We start from the raw sequence: 22,760 nt of genomic DNA on the forward strand, positions 1-22,760 counted from the left end.
TTCAGGTCATACTCGTCAACCAGCTCACCAAACAGCTCAACAATCAAGCGGAGGATGACTAAGTAGGTTTACCGTCTCATACTTTCATAGTCTTAATGTCTTCTGTAATCTCTCTCATTGAGCAAGAAACTTGGGAATAATACTTGCAAATGTATTTCTGTGGTGTATGTTTCTTGCCGCTACATTGTCTGTTTTGATCTCTTTCATACCAAGCTCCAGTCCATCACACATGTGAGTATTTTTACAACTTTATTTGATTATCCCGATAGAAAGTGTGAAACAGACAATATTGAGAATGTTACGAAACTTTTTGTATAAATTACAGTAACAAATCGAAACATAATTTAAAAATGTCCTCCTCTTTCTGGATACAATCCCTCAGCTTGTCTGAGAAACGCAGGATACAACCAGCTCAGAAGGCTGTAAATAAGTAGGTTTACACCTTCATTCTCTCACTCTCTGCTGTAGTCTGTCTTCTGAAGGAAAAAGCTCTGAAATGATGTAATTTTGTGGTGGTCATGGAGTAGTCATGGTGACTGCATAATGCATTCAGCTGCATGTTAGTATCTGTTCTGTTATGTTTGTCACAATGGCTGTCAGACCATCTTATTACATCACAATGACCTATGTTTTCATCTAATTGAAATATTACGATTTTCTTTCCCCTCTTTTCTTTCTCAGGAACCTTTTCAATGACTACTGAGTGACTGTACTCACATTACCACACACACACCTGATCATTCCTGACTAATCTGGTTCGTAAGAGTAGGGGTGTTAACCCCGGTGTCCTGGCTAAATTCCCAATCTGGCCCTCAAACCATCATGGTCACCTAATAATCCCCAGTTTACAATTGGCTCATTCATCCCCCTCCTCTCCCCTGTAACTATTCCCCAGGTCGTTGCTGCAAATGAGAACGTGTTCTCAGTCAACTTACCTGGTAAAATAACGGTAAAATAAAAAATAAAATAAAATGTTATTTTATCTTTAAAAGTCTGTGACAATCAATCCGTAAAAAAAAAAAAAAAGTCCTTTTTAAAGATGTTGAATTGAGCCTGTTATAACAGTTATCTTAGTTGCCTGGTTTGGCTCAGGTCATGATACATGATACTTGGGCCTAGGGAGAGTTGTGCAGGTCAGTTTAAAGATTGTAAGCAGAAACCAAAAAGCTCTCTGAGACATTTACAAAGACCACACACGTAAGAGTGGAAAATCAACCAGCCAACCAGCCTCAGCCTCTGCACCTCGTTCCCTGCAACCCACCCGAGCTTCCCCTGGCCTGCACTCCATCTTCATCCCAGTTTCCTCGTCTTAGCCTGCTCTTCGGTTCCCCTGTTCCACTCCACGTAACAACGGAGGTTGATTAAAAAAGTACACTTAAATTACAACGTTTAATTATAATTTCATGATAATTGTCATACTGTCGTAAACACCAAATATTAATCAACTAAATAAAGTGTATATAGTGCATAACACAGCCCCAAATTAAATGTGAAATAAAATAACAAAAAATTCACTGTAATATACAGTAAACTAGTGTTTTCCAATGTTGTAGCTGGCATAATATGAGCATGATATGCGTTGCAATGTTGATGACAATTAGTGGCAGACATCTCTAAAAAAAGTCTACCAGACATTTTTACAGCAATCATTTTTTTTTACATAGTGGTCATCAATGTTTCCTGTAATAAGTACTTAAAAAAAAATAACAACGGCAAAGAATGTGGAGATAATATATAGTGTTAAATGGTCTATCTCTCATTAATAAAATACCAAAAAAACACAGTAGGTTGTGGTAGATACATATGATGAATGATAAGAGGTGTGATAAGTGTGCAGAAGGGGCATGAGACAAATAATTGTGTAGTTCAGTAGTATCGGAGGAAGAAGTGCTATGTTTTAATTGTACGGGTGCCCATGGTGCTGGGGATCAGAAGTGTCCGGTGGGAGAGAGGCAGGTTGAGATTAATTGGGTCAGTGTAGGGCAGGGGGTGTGGTTAGAGTAGTGCAGGGGGGTGTGGTCAGAGTAGTGCAAGGGGTGGGATCAGAGTACTGCAGGGGGTGGGGTCAGAGTAGTGCAGGGGGGTGTGGTCAGAGTAGTGCAGGGGGTGGGGTCAGAGTAGTGCAGGGGGTGGGGTCAGAATAGTGCAGGGGGTGTGGTCAGAGTAGTGCAGGGGGGTGTGGTCAGAGTAGTGCAGAGGGTGGGGTCAGAGTAGTGCAGTGGGTGGGGTCAGAGTAGTGCAGGGGTGTGTGGTCAGAGTAGTGCAGGGGGTGGGGTTAGAGTAGTGCAGGGGGTGAGGTCAGAGTAGTGCAGGGGGTGTGGTCAGAGTAGTGCAGGGGGTGGGGTCAGAGTAGTTCAGGGGTGTGTAGTTAGAGTAGTGCAGGGGGTGAGGTCAAAGTAGTGCAGGGGGTGTGGTCAGAGTAGTGCAGGGGGGTGTGGTCAGAGTAGTGCAGGGGGTGGGGTCAGAGTAGTGCAGGGGGTGGGGTCAGAGTAGTGCAGGGGTGTGTGGTCAGAGTAGTGCAGGGGGTGTGGTATGCTGAAGCAGTGAAGAAAGTAGAGGAGGATGGGTCAAGGGGGAGGGTTCCTGAGAGGATCTGTGTGAGATCTGTGCCAGCGAGGCCAACGAGTTCTATGCTTCAGTAAGGTTGGCTTCTTAGCGTTCATAGCAATGGTTATCAACTGTACTGCAGAGATGGAACGTAAATCACAGAATATAGATGTTGTGATTGCAGCCGCAGAGAAGTATTTGGGTAAACGAGATCTGATTTCATTTAATTCCAGAAGAGTTACAGGTTGAGTTGAGGGGTGGTGTCCCACCCTCCGAGCCCATTGGCATGGTGCAGGAGCAGATAGGATCACAGTAGTGGAATGGGGTAGTGTGTTTTTAATGAGTGTAGAGTTAGTTGGAATGGTAATTTTGGGGGGTATATATTTTTGGGGGGTATAGAACATTTATTTTATGTTTTTTCCATTTTGTAAGACAAAGTATAATGGGTATATATTATCATCCATCTGGGGGCGGTAATGCCACATTTTTGATGCCAACCACCGTTAAATTCCAGAGGAGGAGAAGTAGAAGTTCCGGGTAGGCGTGGACCATTCTTCAGAATAACGAAAGCGTTAGAACTGTGCTGTCTAGACGATAACCTTTGTATTTATTACTACAGGTATGTCTTTGCACGTTTACACTTTCTAATATCGAAAGAACATGTCATAACATGCTACGTAACAAATCCGTAACAAAGGTTGTTATGTGTTGTTTTTGTGTCAAACCGAATGAGAGAAGAACGCGAACAGATATTTTACATGTCACATAGCTAGAGATTTTGGGTTTGTCTTTTTGAATGTACTGTACGTTATTTCAAGGTAATTTAATAAAGAATACATTTTATTGAGATGTGTTTTGTTTAAAAAATAAGTCTCACGAGCATGTAAAATGGCGGCGCCAACTCTGTCTGTTTCATGATATGACACATTAAAAACATCACATCAATCAAATTGTAGTCAGTCAAGAAAAACACCCGTGAAAATGTTTATCTTAGACGAAAATCTGTGTTTTTCTCATAAAGAAATGCCATTTACACAACTTTAATGATGATTGAGAAAAATGAACCATGTTCTGTCTCCATTATTTTGTAAAGGATTGATAATCTGAAATCAGAATAGAAATACCTTTTATCAGTAGTGGTACATGGGTAAAATCACTGAGGAAGCCCAAAACATATTATAACCTATGTGTTGTGATAATTGCATTGTTTGCGCTCTAACCTGTTAGTTCATATGCCTTGCCACTGTGATATATAGGCCTCAGGCCTAGACAATAAGACGCAGTGGCAGAATAAATTCAACCATACATTTTTCATTACAAAACCGGAGAGCAACATCTGTCTGGTGAAGTCTACAAAACATATTGCATGTAACAAACAATTATATCACCTAGAGCATGGTCAAGCAAGGTAAGTATTCAGACGCTTAACTCCACTTTGTTGAAGCAGCTTTGGCAGCAATTTACATCCTCAAGTCTTCTTGGTTATGACTCTACAAGCTTGGCACAACTGTATTTGGGAAGTTTCTCCCATTTGTTCTCTGCAGATCCTCTCAAGCATTGTCAGGTTGGATGGATAGCTTGGCTGCACAGGTTTTTTCAGGTCTCTCCAGAGATGTTCGATCGGGTTCACATCTGGGCTCTGCTTTGGCCACTCAAGGACATTGAGACTTGTCCCGAAGCCACTCCTGCGTTGTGTTGGCTGTCTGCTTAGGTTCGTTGTCCTGTTGGAATGTGAACCATCTCCCTAATCTGAGGTCCAGAGCGCTCTGGAACAGGTTTTCATCAAGGATCTCTCTGTACTTTGCATCGTTAATCTTTTCCTCGATCCTGACTAGTCTCACAGTCCCTTCTGCTGAAAAATATGCCCACAGCATGATGCCACCACCATGCTTCACCGTAGGGATGGTGCCAGGTGTCCTCCAGATGTGACGCCAGAACTGCATCAATGCGCCTTGGCATAGATTCTACAAGTGTCTGGAATTTCTTGTGTGGAAGCTCTTCATGCTTTCAATATACTTTGTATCCCTCATTTATTCAAAGTGTTTCCATTATTACATATAAAATGGACAGAGTTATGGCTCGAGTTGCAAAACAAATTGGAATATAAAGTTGCGGATAAAGTTCGGAATGACACAATTTCATGCGTACAACATCTAAAGACCTGTATCACTATACTTAGAGCTTTGCACTTTCTAAAAGGACGAATCTGGGTGTTTTTGTGCAGCCTTTGTTGATGTTTTTCGTGGCCCCCAGACTGTCATCCCTACTGCCTCTGATCTGGCAGACTCACTAAACACCCTAAAAACTCACTAAACACAAATGCATTCTTAAATGGTGCCTGGGTGTTGGAGTGTGCCCCCGGCGATCTGTAAATAAAATTTAAAAAAAAAGGAAAATCATGCCATCAGTATTACTGCATTGTTCGGAACTAGAAGCACAAGCATTTCACTACACTCGCATTAACATCTGCTAACCATGTGTATGTGACAAATAAAATTTGATTTGATCTGGTCTGCTTAAAGTTGCGCTATGCAGAAATCCCTCCATTTCCTGGTTGCAGAAATGTGACTAGTTCACCTAATTTCAGGTTGTGGCAAAACAAGCAGTCATTGTGTAGAGAATCATTGTACCATCTAAACTGCTGTGAAATATATTTTCCATAACCAAAAATAAGGTATATTCAGTTGTTTGACGCTTTTGTACAGTACAAGACCGAAAGTAAAAGACTCAAAAACGAAACTTAAGAATGGAAAGCACAGAAATGGCGCACATAGAACGTATCTACCGCATCTTAGACTTGCTTTCAATGAGACTAAAAGATCTATAACTCACATTTGTGCATTTGGTCGGGTTGCCCAGAAAGTTACATATTGTTGCTTTAATATAAGGAATTTGATGTAGAGCATTTACTTTTACTCAAGTATGACAATTGAGTTATTTTTCCACCACTGACGATTTGGTTTTTGAGAGTGAAAATATACAATGAAGACGAGGTTAATAGTACATAGTGCTGCCTAAAACAAACTGCAACCTTGGACTAAATGTTTTTTTGAGACACTTATATTAATTTATTAAATCTACGATAGGTTACATTCACTTACGTTGTAATCAAAAGTGTGCACTTTGTCTAATGAATGTTTTGTCAATGTTTAGCTACCTGATCTATTGAAATTAGATAAGATAATAAGAAGTATTAGGTTCTAAATAAACAGAGTAAAAAACTAACAGACAACTAGTCAAAGCTCCTACCAAATGTATTCACTCACTGGGTCAAAGAGCTGAATAAAACAGACATGTTGACACAAACTCCTTGCCCATCTAGACAGACAATACATCTCTGTTGCTAGGCAGGAACTTACAGTTAAAGTCGGAAGTTTACATACACTTAGGTTGGATTCATTAAAACTAGTTTTTCAAACACTCCACAAATTTCTTGTTAACAAACTATAGTTTTGGCAAGTCGGTTAGGACATTTACTTTGTGCATGACAAGTCATTTTTCCAACAATTGTTTACAGACAGATAATTTCACTTATAATTCACTGTATCACAATTCCAGTGGGTCAGAAGTTTACATACACTAAGTTGACTGTGCCTTTAAACAGCTTGAAAATTCCAGAAAATAGTGTCATGGCTTTAGAAGCTTCTGATAGGCTAATTGACATAATTTGAGTCAATTGGAGGTGTACCTGTGGATGTATTTCAAGGCCTACCTTCAAACTCAGTGCCTCTTTGGGACATCATGGGAAAATCAAAAGAAATCAGCCAAGAACTCATAAAAAAATTGTAGACCTCCACAAGTCTGGTTCATCCTTGGGAGCAATTTCCAAACACCTGAAGGTACCACGTTCATCTGTACAAACAATAGTACGCAAGTATAAACACCATGGGACCACGCAGCCGTCATACCGCTCAGGAAGGTGACGCGTTCTGTCTCCTAGAGATGAACGTACTTTGGTGCGAAAAGTGCAAATCAATCCCCGAACAACAGCAAACGACCTTGTGAAGACGCTGGAGGAAACAGGTACAAAAGTATCTATATCCACAGTAAAACGAGTCCTATGCCGACATAACCTGAAAGGCGGCTCAGCAAGGAAGATGCCACTGGTCCAAAACCATCATAAAAAAGCCAGACTAAAGTTTGCAACTGCACATGGGGACAAAGATTGTACTTTTTGGAGGAATGTCCTCTGGTCTGATGAATCAAAAATATAACTATTTAACCATAATGACCATCGTTATGTTTGGAGGAAAAAGGGGGAGGCTTGCAAGCCGAAGAACACCATCCCAACCGTGAAGCACGGGGGTGGCAGCATCATGTTGTGGGGGTGCTTTGCTGCAGGAGGGGCTGGTGCACTTCACAAAATAGATGGCATCATGAGGGAGGAAAATTATGTGGATATATTGAAGCAACATCTCAAGACATCAGTCAGGAAGTTAAAGCTTGGTCGCAAATGGGTCTTCCAAATGGACAATGACCCCAACCATACTTCCAAAGTTGTGGCAAAATAGCTTAAGGACAACAAAGTCAAGGTATTGGAGGGGCCATCACAAAGCCCTGACCTCAATCCAACACATTTGTGGGCAGAACTGAAAAAGTGTGTGCAAGTAGGGAGGCCTACAAACCTGACTCAGTTACACCAGCTCTGTCAGGAGGAATGGGGCAAAATTCACCCAACTTATTGTGGGAAGCTTGTGGAAGGCTACCCGAAACGTTTGACCCAAGTTAAATAATTTAAAGGCAATGCTAAAAAATACTAATTGAGTGTATATACACTTCTGACCCACTGGGAATGTGATGAAAGAAATAAAAGCTGAAATAGAATGATTTATCTACTATTATTCTGACATTTCACATTCTTAAAATAAAGTGGTGATCCTAACTGACCTAAGACAGGGAATTTTTACTAGGGTTAAATGTCAGGAATTATGAAAAACTGAGTTTAAATGTATTTGGCTAAGGTGTATGTAAACTTCCGACTTCAACTGTAAGTGGTTCCTCTCATTGGTGTAGTCATGGCCCTGCCTCCTATGTGTGTATGTCATAGGAGTGTTCCTTCATCTGACCTGACCTTGGCCCACATTCCTCACTCCTCCCTAATCCACTGCTATGCAACCTTATCAGTGACTGAAACCAGACCGTTGCCCTTCTCTCCATAGGATACATGAGATTTAACCATAACATGTTCTGACAGAATGTAAACTATCTGCACTCCTTTTTCTTCCTCAGTACATTTGCGCACACCCAGTTATAATATGTTAATATGAATGAGGATATTTCAAGTTCAAGAACCCAAGAGAATAAATATAATATATTTTTAAAGAATAAAGAAAGTCCCAGAACTGTCAAGTCAATACATTTTGTGTCTGTTTCTCTTTATTACTACAGGCTGACTCAGATTGAGTCTGAGGCCGGTAACATCAACAGTGAGGACAAACCCAGCCTGCCTCTCTCCTTCCACACTGACTCCAAACCTACAGTCACTGGGTCCTGATTGTGACAGTTGAGCCCAGTTTGCACTGCAGTATCCAGAGATGGCATCAGTGAAGCTGGAAGACTGCAGTCAAACACTAGAGCTGGATGTCAACATTAAAGATGAAGAAGAGGAGGAGAAGATTGGGAAATCTGTTAGTCATGGTAAGAGCAGTTTCTGTCTGTAAGTTATCTTCAGAAGTTAGACCTCCACAAGTTATGACCCAGTCTGTTGCTAGGTTGAATTCTGTATTCAACATCACACATCCCAGAACAACTGGTCTATCTGGAGTGATCATGGAGTAGACTAAAGAAGTGAATTCCACAAACTGACAGTGTTTTGAAGTTGTATGAAATGAGTCTATGTAGTTACTGGGCTTGGGTGGTATACTGTATACCAGGGTATTTTCCAGGGAAAATTCCAAGCTGTTTAAAGGCACAGTCAACTTAGTGTATGTAAACTTCTGACCCACTGGAATTGTGACACAGTGAATTATAAGTTAAATAATCTGTCTGTCAACAATTGTTGGAAAATTACTTGTGTCATGCACAAAGTAGATGTCCTAACCGACATGCCAAAACTATAGTTTGTTTACAAGAAATTTGTGGAGTGGTTGAAAAACGAGTTTTAATGACTCCAACCTAAGTTTATGTAAACTTCTGACTTCAACTGTACACTGAGAGTTCAAAACATTTTTATATTGATTTGCACCCCCCCACAGAACATGGAGCATGGACTCCAGGGCTGATCCCATTTAGTCGATTATTTGATCGATAGGCTGTTGGTCCACGAAGATTTCTTTAGTCGAGCAGTAGCAAATATAACAAAAATTAAAAATCATTGTGTACAAGACACCTGTTTGATTCACGCCTGTCTGAGTGGACTAATCCATTGTGGAGGCTGTGGGGATGGCACAGTCCATCACTCTAAGACATGTGCTACTGAATTGTATGTGGTTATATTATGTAAGAACAATGGTGCAACACTTATACAAATTGTTTTATTTTATAACAAATGCGCTTTCTCCGGTGTTGGATAGTGGTCGCTGTCTGTGGTTCTGAAACACATCAATGTGCTGTTGAATTGGCGCCTTTTCCTAGACCATGTTTCTATGTGCGTAATAGCAAAGTTAACCAGCATATTGGTGTTGAGAACAATGTGGCGCAGGCAGCAACAGAAATAGGAGACGAAAACAGCCCTTGCCTTATTGTGTAAGAAAAGTGAGGAGAGGTAACCTTAACTTAACCAGGTATCAATATCCTTACTGTTAAATGGCTTTATAAATCATCCATATATATCTACAGAAATAAGACAGATCCTGCTTGTGTTGCCTGTTTGAGTGTTTGTTTAATAGCCTACTGATTCCATGAGCACCGAGCCTCACGCAACCACATGTTGGATAAACAATTTCACTAATTAGTCTGTTTGTAGTCTTTGCTATGCTGTAATAAAGGCTTTACTTTCTGTCTCTGTTAAACATCCTCCCTGGTTTTATTTATGATTCATTTAGTGTCCGAATAATAATAATACCCCTCCCTTTTCTTGATATTTCTTGATTATTATTACTATTATTATGATCATCATTATGATAATAGGTAATGTCGTTATCATTAGTAGGCTTAGTATAATAGTCTTGTATAACCACCATCCAGATGTAGGCCTAAGAGCGCAATCTTTTTAGTCTTAATACCGTAACCTACTTAGGCCTGTATTTCAATACCTATATAGGCTACTGTATCAATCAGTCATTGATTCGTTCATGTCATTACACAGCAGACCAGTCATTCATGATTTTAAATGCATTCAAGTATTTTAGTTTTAAAATAAAAAAGCAACACTTGAATAATTAGCGTAAACAATAAATAAACCGTTCCATTTCAGAAATTGCTTTTACAAATGTGACTGTTTTTAGTCTTTGCTGTAATAAAGGCATAACATTTTATTTTTTTATAACAGGCTCACCGGTCCGCTTATAATTTATTTTGTGTTGTTTACATTGTTGCAAACGGTCAGGAAAAGGATATTGTAATCTAACAGCACTTGTTTGGCCCACAGCGTTTACTCCTTACCTCATTGGTCTTGATCTCCAGTATTTTTCATAACTAGTCACATGACTTCCATACATCTGACTTTCCCTTTACCTCCTGAGCAACCAGTAAACATTCTCCTGTTTCGAGTTTGTCACGTCCTCCTCATCAATTTTGCTGTTATGATGTTCTGAGTTTGTTTATGTGATTATGATATGCTATAGGTCAGGCCCTATTGGTCATGTGCATGTGATGCATACATATATCTCATAAATAGAGCAAGGATTGAGGGAATAGGGAATGTTTTTCCTAAACAAATGAGGGATTTCGGTAACTGAAATTCTGTCAAAAATGAGTGTAATTATGTTGCATCTTCAGCAGCACGGACAGCGCGATAAACACTGTTGATGTTCTGTGGTGGTCGGTACAGCAGGGAGGAGAGTGAGACAATGGGTGCTAGTCACAATCGCTCACTGTTTATAAAAAATAAATAAAAAGTCTGAGCCCAGCCCGGCATAATCAAATCACTTGCGGTCGGACTCCCTCTAGTCATTTGTGTGTCTTAAATATTTCATCAAACAGTGCGCTTAAACCATCAGACAAGCTCAGTGCATATGGTTCATTTGATTAAAACACAAAAGATGTGTCTATACAGTGCATTCGGAAAGTATTCAGACCCCTTGACACATTTTGTTACATTACAGCCTTATTCTAAAATGGATTAAATAAATAAAAAGCCTCATCAATCTACACACAATAACTCACAAGGACAAAGCGAAAACAGGTGAAGACATTTATGCTAATTTACAAACAGAAATACCTTATTTACATAAGTATTCAGACCCTTTGCTATGAGACTCAATTGAGCTCAGATACATTGTTTCCATTGATCATTCTTGAGATGTTTCTACAACTTGATTGGAGTCCACGTGTGGTAAATTCAATTGAGTGGGCACATGTCTATGCAAGGTCCCACAGTTGACAGTGTATGTCAGAGCAAACACCAAAGCCACTCCTCAGTTAAAGGCACATGAAATCCGTCTTGGAGTTGGCCGAAAGGCACCTAAAGACTCTCAGACCATGCGAAACAAGATTCTCAGGTCTGATGATACCAAGATTAAAGTCTTTGGCCTGAATGCCAAGCGTCACGTCTGGAGGAAACCTGGCACCATCCTTACGGCGAAGCATGGTGGTGGCAGAATCATACTGTAGGGCTGTTTTTCTGCAGCATGGACTGGGAGACTAGTCAGGAACGATGGAAAGATGAACAGAGTAAAGAACAGAGAACTCCTTAGTGAAAACATGCTCAGGACCTCAGACTGGGGTGAAGGTTCACCTTCCAACAGGACAACGACCCAAAGCATACAGTCAAGACAACACAGGAGTGGCTTCAGGACAAGTCTTTCAATGTCCTTGAGTTGCCCAGACAGAGCACGGATTTAAACCCAATCGAAAATCTTTGGAGAGACCTGAAAATAGCTGTCCAACCTGACAGAGCTTGACCTGCAGAGAAGAATGGGAGAAACTTCCCAAATACAGGTGCTTGTAGCGTCATACCAAAGAAGACTCGAGGCTGTAATAGCTGTCAAAGGTGCTTCAACAAAGTACTGAGTTAAGTGTCTTAATTAGTGATGCACCGATATGACATTTTTGGCCAATACCGTTATTCGATATTTTCCTTGCCCATAAAAAAGATACCGATACACACACGGACACAGCAGTCTAAAGTTCGAATCCAGGCTGTATCACATCCGGCTGCGCACAACTGGCCTGGTGTTGTCTGGGCAGTCATTGTAAATAAGAATTTGTTCTTAACTGACTTGCCTAATTAAATAAAGGTTTTACACACACACACACACACACTGACCAAAAAGTTATTTTGTTGGCATTTAAGTATGTCCCCATTACTAGTAAAACATAATCAAAACCTATTTCTTTCACTTACTTGTTGTGCTGTTTCATTGTTCAGTTGTTTCATTCGCAACCAGGATTTCTATGGATTTCTATGGAACGCCGTTTGGGTTTTTGCGTGTCAAAGAAGATACACATCAAATAACACTATTTGACGTGTCAAATAAGCTTGTTGACCAATCAGGACCTGAATATGACTGCACGTCACAATAATTTTACGCATTCATACATAGTTATTACACATTGATTACACTATCACTCGTATTTCATATGTCACAACGATTCATTGATACGTATGCTATGATGCTGGTAAAGTTGTCTCGCGGATGCATGGATGGCTCATGGATGCAAACCATGTTCTTCCCCAAAAACATAGCAAAATGACATCTGTTTCAGTAGCTAAAGTTAGCTAGCTAACTATATAGCTAGGTGTCATCTAAAATAACCCTAATTTATAAGACTGTTCTTATTTGATTAATGGTGGTCGGACCCATCTGTGTGTAGCTAGCCACAATAAGGATTAGCCACAATAGTGGACTTTGCGGTTAGCCTTCAAAATAAAAGTATGGCATAATTCTACTATGTGTATTAATTTGCATCACTGTCAATGACATACTTTTATTTTGTAGGCAAACCGCAAATTACACTATTGTGCCTAATCCTTATTGTGGCTAGCTTCACAACACATAACTCGCTCCGGTCGAGCCTCACTAGCCAGATGAAGCTTTGGGCAAGCCTTATAACGTTAGCTTTGGACAACAGGGTTAAGTAGCTGGCTAGCTATTTATTTTCATAAACTGAATTTCAATTTAATAGGCAAACCACAAGTGACATCCTAGCTAATACTTACTCACAAGGATTCCTAAATCATTGCTAAGAATAATGAAAATGACTGCAGTTTCTACTGGTCATTGTTTTCAGGCTGGTTATATTGGTGCTAACTAGGTACGAAGCTAAAGCTAGCTAGCTACCCCAGAAGTTGCGGTCGAACAAATTATGCTTTATTACCAACATGGCCGGTGTTTGCTTGTTAGCAGACTTTTTTGTACAGCTTTGACAGTGCTACTGTATCTTTTTTGACACGCGAAGACCCAAATGGCGTTCCATAGTATGTATGTCGGGAAGCAAATAGCAGTGACTCTATTACTGTGTAACTCCGGTAGTGCAACATCCTGAAAAATAGCGCACTTGGTAGTGTGTACCGGTGCTCGACCAGTCGGCGAAAGCCAACATCACCCACGACAGAGAACGATTGATTGTCAAGGGCAATGAATTCCATTATCTTGGCTTTAATGGATTTCGCCTTTGAGTTGTCTCGCTGAAATGTTCTTACTCTTTCAAATGACTGCTCGACTTGTTGACCGCTTGATCCACACACAGCAGACATTGTATGGGCTAGGTTAGGAATGCGATGTCGCACGTGTAGCTTAATTTTACGTGTCGTCATTACGTAGGTATGCACGGTAGCTTTGGCATTGGTTTTTAACATCAGCGTTAAACTAGACATCGGGCCGATACCGATGTTGGCATTTTTAGCTAATATCGACAGATTCCGATATGTTCACCGATATATCGTGTATCCCTAGTCTGAATACTTATGTAAATGTGATGTTTCTGTTTTTTATTATTTATACATTTCTAAAAAACTGTTTTTGCTTTGTCATTATGGGGTAATATGTGTTTGATGAGAAATAACAAACAATGTAATCCATTTTAGAATAAGGCTGTAACGTAACAAAATGTGGAAAAAGTCTAGGAGTCTGAATAATTTCCGAATGCACTGGAGAAATACATGTTTAAACATTTGTGACCAATCAATTAGTTGAAAGAACAAACTACTCTTGGTTAACCACATATTTTTGTTGTTGTTGGGGACAGCCCTAATGGACTCTACAAGGTGTCGAAAGCGTTGCACAGGGAGGCTGGCCCATGTTGACTCAAATGCTTTCCACAGTTGTGTTAAGTTGGTTGGATGTCCTTTGGGTGGTGGACCATTCTTGATACATAAGTTAAACTGCTCAGCGTCAACCCAGCAGCATTAGAGGTCTTGACACAAACCGGTGCGCCTGGCACCTACTACCATGCCCCATTCAAAGGCACTTAAATCTTTTGTCTTGCCCATTCACCCTCTGAATGGCACACATACACAATCCATGTCTCAGCTGTATCAAGGCTTAAAAATCCTTATTTAACCTGTCTCCTCCCCTTCATCTACACTGATTTCAAGCAGATTTAACAAGTGATATCAATAAGGGATCATAGCTTACACCTGGTCAGTTTATGTCATGGAATGAGCAGGTGTTCATAATGTTTTGCCAATGCTCCGTATGTCACAAAAACTTGACTTTTTTTCCTGATGCTGTTCACACAGGTGACGTTGAGACATTCTCTACATCAAGAAAAAAGCAGGAAGATCACAGAGCTAAGAGGTCTCACCACTGCACACATTGTGAGGAGATTTTCCCAATGCTATCAAAGCTAAAAATACACCTAAAAATACACACAGGAGAGAATCAGTATTCCTGCACTGACTGTGGAAAGAGTTTCACAACATCAAGGGCTCTGACAGTTCATCAGAGAGTGCACACAGGAGAGAAGCATTACTCCTGCTCCGACTGTGAAAAGAGTTTCTCCCGATTGGATAAGTTAAATAGGCACCAGCTAATACATACAGGAGAAAAGTCTTACTCCTGCTCAGACTGTGGGAATTGTTTCGCCCAATTTAATACCTTAAAATCTCACCAGCGTATGCACACAGGAGAGAAGCCTTACTCCTGCTCTGACTGTGGGAAGAGTTTCTCTCAACTGGGAAGCTTACAAACACACCAGCGTATTCATACGGGAGAGAAGCTTTACTCCTGTTCTGACTGTGGGAAGAGCTTTAGAACATCAGGTGCTCTGACAGTTCATCAGAGCGTGCACACTGGAGAGAAGCCTTATTCCTGCTCTGACTGTGGGTGCAGATTCTCTCAACGGAGAAACTTAAAAAACCACCAACATATACACACAGGAGAGAAACCCTACTCTTGCTCTGACTGTGTAAAATGCTTCACAACATCATATGAGCTAACAGTTCACCGGAGAACACACACAGGAGAGAATCCTTACTTCTGCTCTGACTGTGGGAAGAGTTTCTCCCTATTGGATACCTTAAATAAACATGAACGTATACATACAGGAGAAAAGCCTTACTCCTGCTCTGACTGTGGGAAGAGTTTCTCTCAAAAGAGCAACTTAAAAAGACACCAACGTTCACATACAGGAGAAAAGCCTTACTCCTGCTCAGACTGTGAAAAGAGTTTTTCCCAATTGGATAAGTTAAATAGTCACAAGCGAATACATACAGGAGAGAAGCCTTACTCCTGCTCTGACTGTGGGCAAAATTTCTCTCAACACAGCAGCTTAAAGAAACACCAACGTATACACACAGGAGAAAAGCCTTACTTCTGCTCTGACTGTGGAAAATGCTTCACAACATCATCTGAGCTAACAGTTCACCAGAGAACACACACAGGAGAGAGGCCTTACTCCTGCTCTGACTGTGGAAAATGCTTCAAAACATCATCTGAGGTAACAGTTCACCAGAGAACACACACAGGAGAAAAGCCGTACTCCTGCTCTGACTGTGGGAAGAGTTTCTCTCAACAGAGCAACTTAAAAAAACACCAATGTTTACATGCAGGAGAAAAGCCTCACTTCTGCTCTGACTGTGGGAATTGTTTCACCCAATTATATACCTTAACATGTCACCAGCGTATACATACAGGAGAGAAGCCTTACTCCTGCTCTGACTGTGGGAAAACATTCTCTCAACACAGCAGCTTAAAGAAACACCAACGTATACACACAGGAGAAAAGCCTCATCAGTTCTCTCAGACCAGCTAAGATTAAAGTCACTTCATCACTTAAATCTCATGTCATAAAGTAAGTGGTAACTGTGAATTGGATCCTATTGTTTCTCACTGTGAGTGAAATGTGCAGAGGAAAGGGAGTGTTATAGAATGTTAGCCTCTCTTTACTTTACTGATAGGTGTACACCTTGTCAGTTTTGGTGTGTTTTGTTAGCTTCTATTGTAAAGATATTGAGATGACCTTGGATTTGTCCTTAGGGTGGAATACCCTCTGCGGTTTCTCTTGTTGAAACAACGAAGTCTGATGGTTGACTGGGTGGTACTGCTTCCCTCTGCAGTTTTCAGTGGGAATGAGCAAGTAGACACAACATGTATCAGATAGAGATGGTGTGAGAATCAGTTTTAACCTTTCGTTTGGGTAGATATATATTTTTTGTTACTGTTAATTAGAATGTGTGTCTTATTAGACCTGTGGATTTCAGGGTCATCATGTTGATGGTTCTTCCTGTTCTATGTCATGGACTGTGGGTTTTGGGCTAAAGATTGTTTTGGCAAGTTTGACAAACAATGTCAAAGTAATACTGTAATTTCTCTTTGTCATCTGAACAGTAAAACTCAGCTTTTCGATTTATTTCACTGTTTTCACCACAGTACCACAGCAGCTCCACAGCAATGAAACACAGTGAAACTATCACTGTACCAATCCTTGTTCGCTTACCTGTGAAAGATGACAAGATGAGAATGGTACAATTCACAGATAAGAGTATCAGAGATTAGTTGTGGTCATTAGATTAATGACTTGCCACTGATCCTGTCACCATCAGTGATCTCAGGTACATCTAGCACAGAACACACAGAGACAGTATTTCAGAATGACACCAGCATGCTGATTGTTACTGTAGGCATGTACTGAACCATTTCTAACCAGCAAATTGAGCTTGAGTTCTAGCTGGAATAACCATGGATACGTTCTTGGTGACACCTCCAGAGAACAGTGACACCATGCAGCCAACCCTGGTGTCTTTGTCAGGTAGACTGAATGCTGCTAGCATAGAAGTTATGGTGACAGTGACAGTTCCATTGAGATGGGTGACATCAACCATGGTGGAATGTTCTATCATTATGTCATCCCAGGTTACTATAGGAACAGGTCGTCCAGTAGCAGAACAGGACAGAGTGATGTGACTGTTGTTGGTTTGTGCGATGACGAGTGAGGGTCTATACAGCTCTATAGAACAACAACAGACACAGTTCACAGTGAACAGCACATGAGTCATAAAGCAGGTATTTAATGTGGGAAATCAAATAAATGACATTGAGGTTCATTGATGATCATTGTTCCTGTCAACACCTACTCATTACATTATACAATAAGATTTTGCCATTAACTTGGAGGCAGGTCCTGCCACTGATAGGTCCATTTGGAAAGGCATTAAACATACACTTGTAGCAGGACTCGTCTCCTTTTGACACTCCTCTGATGACGATAGTGCAGTTTTGCAGTCCCTTATCTTCAAACTCCACGTTCCTCTGAAAATCTTTGTTAACAAATCAGCTGTGGTGTTTGCTGTGAGAAGCCATATTGTCTCTTTTTGCCAGGTGACTTGCAGCATGTCTTTCGGTTTCATGAGCTCACAGTTTAATACTGCATCTTCTCCTAAGGATTGCTGTGTTCTCACCAGCTGAGAGAGCCCTGCATGAAGACATTTGCAGACAACTTACCACACCATTAAACACACATAAAACACACACAAACACACACACACACACAGGTGTATTACTTAGAAAGGTCAAAAGGGGGTGTACAGAACTAGTCTAAGTACAGTAGAAGGAAGTTATGAATGAAGGGGTTCGTAACTGACTGCAGTATGGGTTCGTAACTGACTGCAGTATGGGTTCATAACTGACTGCAGTATGGGTTAGGAACTGACTGCAGTATGGGTTCGTAACTGACAGCAGTATGGGTTAGTAACTTACTGCAGTATGGGTTTGTAACTGACTGCAGTATGGGTTTGTAACTGACTGCAGTATGGGTTCGTAACTGACTGCAGTATGGTTAGTAACTGACAGCAGTATGGGTTAGTAACTGACTGCAGTATGGGTTCGTAACTGACTGCAGTATGGTTAGTAACTGACAGCAGTATGGGTTAGTAACTGACTGCAGTATGGGTTCGTAACTGACTGCAGTATGGGTTCGTAACTGACTGCAGTATGGGTTAGTAACTGACTGCAGTATGGGTTCGTAACTGACAGCAGTATGGGTTAGTAACTGACTGCAGTATGGGTTTGTAACTGACTGCGGTATGGGTTTGTAACTGACTGCGGTATGGGTTATTAACTGACTGCGGTACGGGTTAGTAACTGACTGCAGTATGGGTTAGTAACTGACAGCAGTATGGGTTAGTAACTGACAGCAGTATGGGTTAGTAACTGACTGCAGTATGGGTTTGTAACTGACTGCAGTATGGGTTAGTAACTGACTGCAGTATGGGTTCGTAACTGACAGCAGTATGGGTTAGTAACTGACTGCAGTATGGGTTTGTAACTGACTGCAGTATGGGTTTGTAACTGACTGCAGTATGGGTTCGAAACTGACTGCAGTATGGTTAGTAACTGACAGCAGTATGGGTTAGTAACTGACTGCAGTATGGGTTCGTAACTGACTGCAGTATGGGTTATTAACTGACTGCAGTACGGGTTAGTAACTGACTGCAGTATGGGTTAGTAACTGACAGCAGTATGGGTTAGTAACTGACTGCAGTATGGGTTTGTAACTGACTGCAGTATGGGTTCGTAACTGACTGCAGTATGGGTTAGTAACTGACAGCAGTATGGGTTAGTAACTGACAGCAGTATGGGTTAGTAACTGACTGCAGTATGGGTTCGTAACTGACTGCAGTATGGGTTAGTAACTGACTGCAGTATGGGTTCGTAACTGGTTATGATTCATTAATCCTGGTAGATACTACTGGTTATGATTCATTATTCCTGGTAGATACTACTGTTTATGATTCATTATTCCTGGTAGATACTACTGGTTATGATTCATTATTCCTGGTAGATACTACTGGTTATGATTCATTATTCCTGGTAGATACTACTGGTTATGATTCATTATTCCTGGTAGATACTACTGGTTATGATTCATTATTCCTGGTAGATACTACTGGTTATGATTCATTATTCCTGGTAGATACTACTGTTTATGATTCATTATTCCTGGTAGATACTACTGTTTATGATTCATTATTCCTGGTAGATACTACTGTTTATGATTCATTATTCCTGGTAGATACTACTGTTTATGATTCATTATTCCTGGTAGATACTACTGGTTATGATTCATTATTCCTGGTAGATACTACTGGTTATGATTCATTATTCCTGGTAGATACTACTGGTTATGATTCATTATTCCTGGTAGATACTACTGGTTATGATTCATTATTCCTGGTAGATACTACTGGTTATGATTCATTATTCCTGGTAGATACTACTGGTTATGATTCATTATTCCTGGTAGATACTACTGGTTATGATTCATTATTCCTGGTAGATACCTCTGGTTATGATTCATTATTCCTGGTAGATACTACTGGTTATGATTCATTATTCCTGGTAGATACTACTGGTTATGATTTCAGACAGAGCCCAGAGAATGGGATGGTGCAATATCGAATTAATCATATGTTGATAAGGTGCGTGCATGGGGATGTCCACGTCACCCAGAGCGGACTGAAACTTCACTTCACTGCAGCCTTCCCTCTCTTCACTAGAAGAGAGAGTGTAGCAGGGATCGGACCAACACGCAGCGTAGCCAGTGCTCAGCATGTTTAATTAAACGAAACAGTGAACACTTACAACGATACAAAATAACAAAAAGTGGCAAACCGATACAGTCCTAGCTGGTGCAGACAAAACACAAAGACAGGAAACAACCACCCACAATCCCCAACACAAAACAAGCCACCTATATATGATTCTCAATCAGGGACAACGATTGACAGCTGCCTCTGATTGAGAACCATATTAGGCTGGACACAGAAACAGACAAACTAGACACACAACATAGAATTCCCAACCAGCTCACGTCCTGACCAACACTAAACAAGCAAAACACATAAGAACTATGGTCAGGACGTGACAGTACCCCCCTCCTGAGGTGCAGACTCCGAACGCACCCCTAAAACTCAAGGGGAGGGTCTGGGTGGGCATCTGTCCGCGGTGGCGGCTCCGGCGGTGGACGAGGCCACCACTCCACCATTGTCTTTGTCCCCCTCCTTAGCGTCCTTTGAGTGGCGACCCTCGCCCCCGACCCTGGTCTAGGAACCTTCACAAAGGTCCCCCCTAGATAGAGGAGACAGAGAGGTAGCTCAAGACAGAGAGGTAGCTCAAGACAGAGAGGTAGCTCAGGACAGAGAGGTAGCTCAGGACAGAGGTAGCTCAGGACAGAGAGGTAGCTCAGGACAGAGAGGTAGCTCAGGACAGAGAGGTAGCTCAGGACAGAGAGGTAGCTCAGGACAGAGAGGTAGCTCAGGACAGAGAGGCAGCTCAGGACAGAGAGGCAGCTCAGGACAGAGAGGCAGCTCAGGACAGAGAGGCAGCTCAGGACAGAGAGGCAGCTCAGGACAGAGAGGCAGCTCAGGACAGAGAGGCAGCTCCGGACTGAGTGGCAGCTCCGGACTGAGTGGCAGCTCCGGACTGAGTGGCAGCTCCGGACTGAGTGGCAGCTCCGGACTGAGTGGCAGCTCCGGACTGAGTGGCAGCTCCGGACTGAGTGGCAGCTCCGGACTGAGTGGCAGCTCCGGACTGAGTGGCAGCTCCGGACTGAGTGGCAGCTCATGACTGAGTGGCAGCTCATGACTGTAGGGCAGCTCATGACTGGAGGGCAGCTCATGACTGGAGGGCAGCTCATGACTGGAGGGCAGCTCATGACTGGAAGGCAGCTCATGACTGGCTGGCGGCTCTGGCGGATCCTGACTGGCTGGCGGCTCTGGCGGCTCCTGACTGGCTGCCGGCTCTGGCGGCTCCTGACTGGCTGGCGGCTCTGGCGGCTCCTGACTGGCTGGCGGCTCTGGCGGCTCCTGACTGGTTGGCGGCTCTGGCGGCTCCTGACTGACGGGCGGTTCTAGCGGCTCCTGACTGATGGGCGGCTCTGACGGCTCGGGACAGACGGGCGGCTCTGACGGCGCTGGGCAGACGGATGGCTCAGACGGCGCTGGGCAGACGGATGGCTCAGACGGCGCTGGGCAGACGGATGGCTCAGACGGCGCTGGGCAGACGAATGGCTCAGACGGCGCTGGGCAGACGGATGGCTCAGACGGCGCTGGGCAGGCAGGCAGATCAGACGGCGCTGGGCAGGCAGGCAGCTCAGGCGGCGCTGGGCAGACGAGCAGCTCAGGCGGCGCTGGGCAGACGGCCGACTCTGACCTGCTGAGGCGCACAGTAGGCCTGGTGCGTGGTGCCGGAACTGGTGGTACTGGGCTGGAGACACGCACCTCAAAGCTAGTGCGGGGTGCAGGAACAGGGCACACTGGACTCTCGAGGCGCACTATAGGCCTGGTGCCTGGTACCGGCACTGGTGGTACCGGGCTGAGGTCACGCACCTCAGGGCGAGTGCGGGGAGAAGGAACAGTGCGTACAGGGCTCTGGATACGCACAGGAGGCTTGGTGCGTGGTGCCGGAACTGGAGGTACTGGGCTGGAGACACGCATCACAGGGAGAGTGCGTGGAGGAGGAACAGGGCTCTGGAGACGCACTGGAAGCCTGGTGCGTAGTGTAGGCACTGGTGGTACTGGGCTGGGGCGGGAAGGTGGCGCCGGATATACCGGACCGTGCAGGCGTACTGGCTCCCTTGAGCACCGAGCCTGCCCAACCTTACCTGGTTGAATGCTCCCCGTAGCCCGTCCAGTGCGGGGAGGTGGAATAACCCGCACTGGGCTGTGTTGGCGAACCGGGGACACCATGCGTAAGGCTGGTGCCATGTACACCGGCCCGAGGAGACAGATATGTTGAGCCGGCTTCATGGCACTTGGCTCAATGCTCAATCTAGCCAGGCCAGTGCGGGGAGGTGGAATAACCCGCACCGGGCTATGCACACGTGCAGGAGACACCGTGTGCTCTTCCGCATAACACGGTGTCTGCCCGTACTCCCGCTCACCACGGTAAGCATGGGAAGTTGGCGCAGGTTTCCTACCTGACTTCGCCACACTACCCTTTAGCCCCCCCCCCCCCCCCCCAATACATTTTGGGGGTTTCTCCACGGGCTTCTTACCGCGCCGTCGTGCTAACCTCATTCGCCCGTATCCCTCCGCACATTGCTCCATCGAATCCCAGGCGGGCTCCGGCACTCTCCCTGGGTCAACCGACCACCTGTTTATTTCCTCCCAAGTGGTGTAACCCATATCCGGCTCCTGCTGCCGAGCTAGCTCCTCAAAACGCCGCCTCTCCGCTTTTGCTGCCTCCAGCTCTGCTTTGGGGCGGCGATACTCCTCTGGCTCTGCCCAGGGTCCTTTTCCGTCCAGCTCGTCCTCCCATGTCCATTTCTCCTGGTCCCGCTGCTGCTGCTGCCGCTGCTGCCCTTTGCTACGCTGCTTGGTCCGAGATTGGTGGGTGGTTCTGTAACGGCAGCCTTCCCTCTCTTCACTAGAAGAGAGAGTGTAGCAGGGATCGGACCGACACGCAGCGTAGCCAGTGCTCAACATGTTTAATTACACGAAACAGTGAACACTTACAACGATACAAAATAACAAAAAGTGGCAAACCGATACAGTCCTAGCTGGTGCAGACAAAACACAAAGACAGCAAACAACCACCCACAATCCCCAACACAAAACAAGCCACTTATATATGATTCTCAATCAGGGACAACGATTGACAGCTGCCTCTGATTGAGAACCATATTAGGCTGGACACAGAAACAGACAAACTAGACACACAACATAGAATTCC

The 22,760-nt window shown here is 43.2% G+C and overlaps 1 protein-coding gene across 2 annotated transcripts in view; it reads left to right on the forward strand.

Moving 5' to 3' along the window:
- The first annotated feature begins 3,073 nt into the window (after positions 1 to 3,073).
- Positions 3,074 to 22,760, forward strand: part of LOC129840462 (zinc finger protein 658B-like) — a 73,520-nt gene continuing 53,833 nt past the window's right edge. The window contains exons 1-3 of one of the 2 annotated variants that reach the window (XM_055908358.1): positions 3,074 to 3,166; positions 7,936 to 8,184; positions 14,330 to 16,440. In XM_055908358.1, the coding sequence (XP_055764333.1) occupies positions 8,082 to 8,184; positions 14,330 to 15,843 (1,617 nt within the window). In that variant the 5' untranslated portion in view covers positions 3,074 to 3,166; positions 7,936 to 8,081 and the 3' untranslated portion in view covers positions 15,844 to 16,440. Of the gene's footprint in view, positions 3,167 to 7,935; positions 8,185 to 14,329; positions 16,441 to 22,760 lie in introns of those variants that run through there. The other variant, XM_055908359.1, reaches the window with a different exon arrangement.

This window comes from Salvelinus fontinalis, chromosome 41 (genome assembly GCF_029448725.1).
Source record: "Salvelinus fontinalis isolate EN_2023a chromosome 41, ASM2944872v1, whole genome shotgun sequence".
NCBI classification, from domain to species: domain Eukaryota; kingdom Metazoa; phylum Chordata; class Actinopteri; order Salmoniformes; family Salmonidae; genus Salvelinus; species Salvelinus fontinalis.